Consider the following 8,076-nt stretch of genomic DNA (forward strand, 5'->3'; position numbering starts at 1 on the left):
AGGGAGGGAGGGAGGGAGGGAGGGAAAGTCTGAACAGGTGCTGCACAGAGGCTCACACCTATAATCCCAGTACTTTGGGGGGCCAATGTGAGAGGATCGCTGGAGCCCAGGAGTTTGAGACCAGCCTAGGCAACATGGCAAAACCCTATCTCTCCAAAAATAAAAAAGAAGAAAGAAAGAAACTCCAAACAGATGCATTCTCAAACCATTAATAGGGGCCCAGGATGAGAGACTGTGTTTAACCTTGGCTCTATATGTTTCCTTACTGTTGAATCTTCTAGAGTACTTATGTTATTTTTCTGATCAGCCCAAATACTACAGATATTTAGATTTTCGGCAAAGAGTGCTTTGAGATGGATTAAGTATATGGTATGCCCGTTATATATTATATCTCAACCACACTGTTATTTAAAAAACAAAAAACAAAAAAAAAAGATTGCTTTGGGTGTCCATTCAGCCACTGCAAAGGGCTAATGGGCTAGGGGTGACAGAGGTAGCCAGGAGCTCTGAGGGGTGGGTGGAACTGGGAGGCACAGCCAAGACCAACAGGAGGCCATCTTTGATTAGCTCTGTCCACAGGGCCCCCCAGCAATCATTCTAGTGGGAGGGCTGCTGAGAACACTCACTCCTCGGCTCCTGACCAGGGATCACGCCCACCCAGCCCACCTAACTATCAGCTCACAGGATGCCTAGCCTTGGATGCACAGGGCAGGGTCTACCTGTGTATTCCGAGTCGGTGAGGTACTTGCTGGTCTTGCACAGGTACTCTGGAAGTCCAGCCAGATCCTCAGGGACACCCCGGGAGACCGCATTGAAGAGCCGATCTCGGTCAAATCGGTTTGGATCCGGCTGACTGTGGAGGATGTGGTTTGTGACTCATGCTGGACAAGGACCACAGGCCCCCCCAAAAGCCCTCCATCCCAGGGAGCCCTTTCAGGGAATCCTATACACACTGCGCACCCCTCAGGCCCAGGAGCCCAGTGAGAGCCCTTCTGAGGGCCTCTATCCACCTACAGCCAACCAAGGAGACCCCGGGAGGAAGAAAAGGGGCCTGTCCAGGCACTAAGCTGCTTCATCCCCATGACACCAGTCATCACAGACACTTTTCAGCATCAGGTGCTTGTCATGTGCCAGGTGCCTTGATGTACCATCTCTCAACAGCCTTGATATCCCACTGGGTCTCCTTCAGCACACACAACTTGTGGTGGCTCTTGAGCTTGGGCCTGGGTCTGGATAGGGCTGTGGGAGGTCCCTTGCAGACTCACAGTGGCTGCATGCATCACTGCCCTCAAAGAAAGAATGGAGAAAAGCTCCCTTCTCCTCTCAGAAACCAGCTATTAACTACAGAATATTCTGTGTCTTTCATCTTCACTTCAGCCCTGCCAGTCGGAAACCAGTCATTTCTCCTTTAGATAAACAAGGAGGTCATGTAGCTTGCCAAAGTCACACAGCGCCAAACTGGGAATCTCAGCAGGGCTGTTTAACTTTAGACCCTGACTCTGAACCCCTAGAGAGATTCTAGGCTTGGCAGCAAGAAATTTCCCAGAAACAGAGCTTTACCTGGGCCTAACACTGGGCCCAATGTTGAAACATATCAGACACCACCGAGAAGGCACACTTAAGGAGAAATCTCTCCCACAGACCCCGGAAGGGGTCTGGTAGCTTATCAGAATCTAGCAGCGTCTAGTGACTGGAAGTGGGAAGGGCATGAGTCATTCCCTCCTGGGCTGTGTTACTATTCACAGGGGCCAACTTGCCTCTGGGGCTTCTGGCACCACCACCAGCAGATATGTGAAGACAAATAACAAGGGGTGCTATTTGATGCTTTGTGTACCCTCAGATCCCAGCTTAACTTCTCTTGTGGAACGGGTCGACCAAATAAAAGTTGGTGACAAGGTGACTGTTGGGATCAGTCACTTTTTTTTTTTTTTTTGGAGACAGAGTCTCACTGACGCCCAGGCTGGAGTATGGTGGCACAATCTCTGCTCACTGCAACCTCTGCCTCCTTGACTCTGGTGGGGATTTCAAGGGTTGACTTTTCAAGCCAACAGCTATGACTGTAATTACAGCCAGGCTTCCCTCGTCAGCACCAGGAAGCCACACATGATCATGAGGGCTCTATCTGCTGCTGACAGGAGCCCTGTGGACAGTCTGGCTCATAGAAGTGGCCATTTGGGCAAATGACTTTCTGTCACCAGGGTGGCATCATGGTCCTGGGGTAGAGAAGCCCAGCGAGGGCACAGATTGAGGCACTGAAGGCATCGAGGGCCCATCCTGCCTGTGTCGGGCAGGCTCCACAGCTCCCAGAAGCTCCTCACGCAACCTCCCCTACCCTGGTGCTGAATCTGACCACAATCCTCCAACACAAATAGGAAGCGGCTCTAGCCTGGGAGGCCAAAGCTGGTGGCTGTACCTCAAGCACCTCAAGCATCAAGGGAAGAAGGGGCTTCTGTGGCAGAGTCTAGCCTGGCCCATGAGGATTCTCCAGTCTCACTGGGCAGGCCCCCACCCCAGGCAGGGAGGTAAGGGGTGCCAGATGCAGCAGGACTGGAAGCGGGACGCTCAGGAATATGGGGCTCACACAATCTGAATTGGTGGAAAGACCACAGGAAAATCAAAGTGCAGATGACTCCAAGCAGAAGCCAGTTATCCTCAATCCCACAGTTCACGTCCCCTGAGTGACAGGCTCAGCCTTGCAGAACTGAGGAGAGCCTGGGACATTTCTAGATGTCCTTGATTCTCACTGGATGGAGTGTGGATCCTGCTGCTTTCCCCAGCAGGGACCATGACAGGGGTGGGAGTTGGCATGAATAGGGGATTTGAGGGTCAGCTGAGGACTTAGAGCTCAAGAATGTATCTCACAAAGAACATGATCTCAGAAGGCAGAAGGCCAAGAATGGAGAAGCCTCTGGAAAGAGCAATGCCAGATAGCAGAGCAGAGGTCAGCCGGTCAGGCCCAGGAGCCATCAGAGGCAGACTGAGGACGCCACAGGTTGTAGGAAGGGGCACTGGTGCTGGGCTGGTCAATGAGTCTCCAGGTTCTCTGCTGGAGCTGGCCAGGGGGCCCCCTTTTCCCTGACCCCACTTGTTGCCTCACCTGGCACCTGTTCCCTTTCCGTACTTGAGGTTCACTTTTATCTGAGGGGCGAATTTCCGGTCCTCGCCCTGGAACGGTGACTCCATGGGAGTCAGCCCGCTCCCCAAAGCCGGCTTTACTTCGTCCACCTCAGCGCCATCTTCTTGGCCTCCATCTAATGTCTCCAGCCTGAAAACTGGAGAGCTGGGGGGTACGGTCATCCTAGGAGGAGGAGGCTGCTCAGTCCAGCCAGGACCTCTGTGGAGATGGAGATATCAAGGGTCCCGTCTTCCTCCCAGCTGCGGGTCGGTGTTGGCCTTACTGGAGCCTGAAAAAGGAGGTATTAGGTTGATGCAAAAGGTTGGGCGCGGTGGCTTACACGTGTAATCCCAGCACTTTGGGAGGGTGAGGCAGGCTGGTCAGGAGTTCGAGACCAGCCTGACCAACATGGTGAAACCCTATCTCTACTAAAAAAAATACAAAAATTAGCCAGGCATGGTGACTTGTGCCTATAATCCCAGCTACTTGGGAGACAAAGGCAGGAGAATTGCTAAACCCAGGAGCTAAGATGGCACCACTGCACTCCAACCTGGGCAACAGAGCAAGACTCTGTCTCAAAAAAAAAAGGAATTGCGGTTTTTGCCATTACTTCTCATTACTTCTAATGGCAAAAAGCCAAGCGCAAGTAGGTCCACCCGCTGTGTGGGAGCCCAGCCACAATACAGAGGAAGTTTGCCAGGAGGGATGAGGAGCAGGGGTGAGGAGAGGGAGGGAAGCCTGTGGTGTGAGGAAGAGGGAACCAACAGGGTCACCCCTTTGATGTTGTCCCCCAGGAGAGCCATGACTGTCCCCGACTTTTCCTCTGGGACTTCCTGGTATCTGAGGGGTCGCAACCCCTGTTCCCATTTGCATTAACAGCACAACACTTTATTCACACAACATCTTGCCTGGCGGCCAATATTCCAACAGAGAAAAGTACGATGGCTGGGATGGGGCCAGTCACTCAACCCCTCACCACAGAAGGGGAGCTCTAAGGAGAAATAATTGGGAAAACCACTAGACTATCAAGCCCTTCATTTTGCTGCCAAGACTACTAAGGCTTAGAAGGGGGAGTGGCTTTCCCAAGGTCACCAGTTGTTGGCAGAGCCGGATCTGACACCATGCGTCTACCATGAGGTTCCTCTTCCGTTCTCAAAGTCTTTCAGGGTCTGTCTATATTTTCAGTCTGATTCAGCTCTGAAGGCATTGAATGCCACCTCTGTGCCTCAGGGCCTCTGGGGGCTTCACGAGGGGAGGGAGGCCCCTAGCCTGTGGCCCAGGCTGTCTCCACCACCCTACCTTGGGCCTTAGGCTGGCCTAGGAAGCTCAGCAAACAGCACAATCTCACCCTCACAGGAAAACTGAAACCACAGCCCCCATCACTTGGCAAGGGTGGGGCCTCAGTCAGGGATGGGCAACCCCCGTGGGCCCAGTGAGCAGGATCAGAGAGAAGAAAAACAAGTCAGAGAGTGGTAAAGAGACAGAAGGGTGGAGAAGGGGGCCGGGGGCAGAGAGCAGAGAGGAGCAGCAGCAGCAGAGGGAAGTGGAGAGGGTAGGCTGGGATCAGGCCCTGGGGACCCGCGTGGGGCATTTTCCCATGGAAATATGGGAGGCGGGGAGCTACCTGACTGCCTCAGTTTGCAGATGTGACCCACCACCCTTTCTACGCACACTGGGGCAGGAGGGCATCCTTTCTGTTTCGTACCATTTAGCCCATCTCTGTCCCCAACCAAACCCTGGCCCATTCCTCCAGCCCAAGACTCCCAAGCCTCAGCAGCAACAGCTGTCTGTCCAGCCCCTACCCCACCTCCTGGGACCCCCACCCACCCTGGCAGCAGAGGAAGGGGTGTGGAGGTCCAGGGAGAGGGAGCCGGAGCCCCACACAGACCCTGACTCCAGGCTGTAGAAGCCAGGAGCCCACTAGCCTTCCCCGCCCCATCATTCGCTGTCAGGCTTGGGTACCCGGCCCCCTCCAACATCCCCAGCATTGCTCACCGACTTACTGCGCAGGCTGAAAGCAGGGTGTGGCGGCTGCTGGGATCCTGGAGCTTCTCGGTGGCAGGGGCTGCGGGAGGAAGTGAAGCGGGGAGGGGCTGCGGGCGCTGACAGCGGAGGAGCCGCGGAACCTCCCTCCCCAGCTCTGAGCACTGAGCTCCAGCAAGCAGGTTCTGGTCTCTGGGTCACCCTTAGCCCACCTGGCCAGCCGGCACGGTGGAGAGTGGGAGCTTAACTCTCCCCTGTCAGGACAGGCTAGCCACCACAGACTGACCATCTGGACACACCCTGCTGCGAATCAGGCCCCGCCCCCACCCCTCCGCCATCTAACCACTAAGGTCTCAGGTGGGGGTGGGTAACAATCAGAGGCAGCCCTTGGATGCTGGTGCCTTGCCTCCCATGGAAGCTGCCATGGATGGGGGATTCTTCCCCAAGTACACTGACAGCTATCCCCTCCCATTCTCCACCACCACACCCTTCCAGCAGCCGTATGGCCCATAAATGGGCCTGAGTTGACCCACAGCAGGGGAGAGAGCTGATGTGGACAGCCCCCAGGGAGAGGCTCAGCCCAGCAGATGCCCTTGGGAACGCAGCCCCACCCACCCATTCACCCAGCAGTTGGGGGACTTTCCCACCTCCCAGGACCTTCCCCCAGCCTCCTGACCCCAGGACTCATGGCTGAAGTTCCCCTAAAGATGCTCCCAGCACCAGCCAGCAGGTGGAGACAAGGAGGTGGGCACACACTGCTAAAATCAGACCTCACCACCGACTGGGCCCTGGTCTGGACTCAGTCTTGGAGCTTGGGGACCCAGCCGCCACCGAAGTAGCCCTAGGACTCCCTCTCCCTCACTCCCAAAACCTGGCATCAGCTCTGCCTCCAAAATTCGTCTTTCTGCTTGGTCCAAGCCACAATCATTGCTCCCCTAGGCAACTGCAGCCACCTCCAAACTGGTCTTCCTGCTTCATTCTTGCCCCACACTCATAATCCATTTCTCCTTATAGCAACTGAAGTGACCTTTTAAAAATGGGAACCAAGGCCGGGCGCGGTGGCTTACACTTGCAATCCCAGCACTTTGGGAGGCCGAGGCACATGGATCACTTGAGGTCAGGAGTTCAAGACCAGCCTGACCAACATAGTGAAACCCCATCTCTACTAAAAATACAAAATTAGGCCAGGCGCAGTGGCTTACGCCCCTAATCCCAGCACTTTGGGAGGCCGAGGTAGGTGGATCATTTGAGGTGAGGACTTCGAGACCAGCCTGGCAATATGGTAAAACCCAGTCTCTACTAAAAATTAAAAAATTAGCCAGGCGTAGTGGTGCATGCCTGTAATCCCGGCTACTTGGGAGGTTGAGGCAGGAGAATCGCTTGAACCTGGGAGGCAGAGGTTGCAGTGAGCCAAGATTGTGCCATTGCACTCCAGCCTGGGCAACAAGAGCAAAACTCTGTCTCAAAAATAAATACATAATAAAATAACAGTCAACGTTCAGTTCTACTGTCCCATTAGCCACATTTCAAATGCTCAATCAGCACATGTGGCTAGTAGCTACCATATCGGGCAGCACACAGATAGATAAATTTTTTTTTTCTCTTTTTTTTTTTTTTTTGAGACAGAGTTTCATTCTTGTTGCCCAGGCTGGAGCATAACGGCGTGATTTCAGCTCACTGCAACCTCCGCCTCCTGGGTTCGAGTGATTCTCCTACCTCAGCCTCCCGAGTAACTGGGATTACAGGCACGCACTACCAGGCCTGGCTAATTTTGTATTTTTAGTAGATACGGGTTTTCTCCATGTTGGTCAGGCTGGTCTCAAACTCCCGACCTCAGGAGATCCGCCCCCCTCAGCCTCCCGAAGTACTGCGATTACAGGCGTAAGCCACCATGCCCGGCCTGAGAAATTTTTCGTAAACATAGAGTTCTATTGGACAGCACTGCTCCAGACATTCTGAACACATTTCAGTCTCCCCAGTATACCATGCCTCTTCTGTTCCACCTGCCAGGAACACACACACACACACACACACACACACACACACTCACACACACACTGCTCTTGATCTGATCTAGCCAACTACTGCTCATCCATCACCTCTCAATTTAAGCATCACTTCTTTGGATAGCCTTTCCTAGACCCTGAACTGGGCTGGGGATGGCCACTCTGTGCTCCCATGACACTCTGTACTTCCCCTATCACATCTCATTATCTGTTACTGTAATATTTATTATATTGTCTGGCTTCACTTTATTTTTTGAGACGGAGTCTCATTCTGTTGCCCAGGCTGGAGCACAGTGGCATGATCTTGGCTTGCTGCAACTCCGCCTCCCTGATTCAAGTGATTCTCCTGCTTCAGCCTCCACAGTAGCTAGGATTACAGGCACGCACCACCACACCCAGCTAATTTTTGTATTTTTAGTAGAGACAGGGCTTCACCATGTTGGCCAGGCTGGTCTCGAACTCCTGACCTCAAGTGATCCAGCCACCTCGGCCTCCCAAAGTGCTGAGATTACAGGCAGGAGCCACCATGCCTGCCTTCACCTTTAACAATAAAAAATTCTTAGTGAGCACTCACTATGTACCAGACACTGTGCTAAGTGCTCAATGTGTAACTCCCAGAGCAACCTTATTTCACAGACAAGAAAATTGAGCATGGGAAAGGCCAAGGCCACAAGGCTAGGAGGTGAGAAAGCAGGGATTCAAGTCCAGGGTCCCATGCTTACCACCATACTTTCCAAGGGGTGAGATCTTGCTTTTCTGCTGTCTCCCCAACAACCAGCACAGTGCCTGGCACGCAAGTGGTGCTCAAGGCGGCTTTGAGTGACAGGGTGGCTAATTATAATCACAGTGCAGAGGGCACTGCTGTGCTGCTGAGAAAAAAGTGAAAAGTGGACAACCTGAAGTCCTCCAGAGCCATCACCACATCTGGTGAAAATGACAATTGGCTAGACAAACAACCTTAACTGCAAATTC

General features: G+C 53.4%; 1 protein-coding gene across 2 annotated transcripts in view; it reads right to left on the minus strand.

The window, feature by feature from the left end:
* The window catches only part of TRPV2 (transient receptor potential cation channel, subfamily V, member 2), a 25,146-nt gene extending 19,611 nt beyond the window's left edge, over window positions 1-5,535 (minus strand). The window contains exons 1-4 of one of the 2 annotated variants that reach the window (XM_011975235.1): window positions 5,124-5,535; window positions 4,918-4,922; window positions 3,098-3,404; window positions 720-853 (exon numbers count right to left, since the gene is read on the minus strand). In XM_011975235.1, the coding sequence (XP_011830625.1) occupies window positions 720-853; window positions 3,098-3,297 (334 nt within the window). In that variant the 5' untranslated portion in view covers window positions 3,298-3,404; window positions 4,918-4,922; window positions 5,124-5,535. Of the gene's footprint in view, window positions 1-719; window positions 854-3,097; window positions 3,405-4,917; window positions 4,923-5,118 lie in introns of both variants that reach the window. The other variant, XM_011975234.1, reaches the window with a different exon arrangement.
* Between the last annotated feature and the right edge of the window lie 2,541 nt (window positions 5,536-8,076).

This window comes from Mandrillus leucophaeus, unplaced genomic scaffold (genome assembly GCF_000951045.1).
Source record: "Mandrillus leucophaeus isolate KB7577 unplaced genomic scaffold, Mleu.le_1.0 Scaffold153, whole genome shotgun sequence".
In the NCBI taxonomy this organism is placed as follows: domain Eukaryota; kingdom Metazoa; phylum Chordata; class Mammalia; order Primates; family Cercopithecidae; genus Mandrillus; species Mandrillus leucophaeus.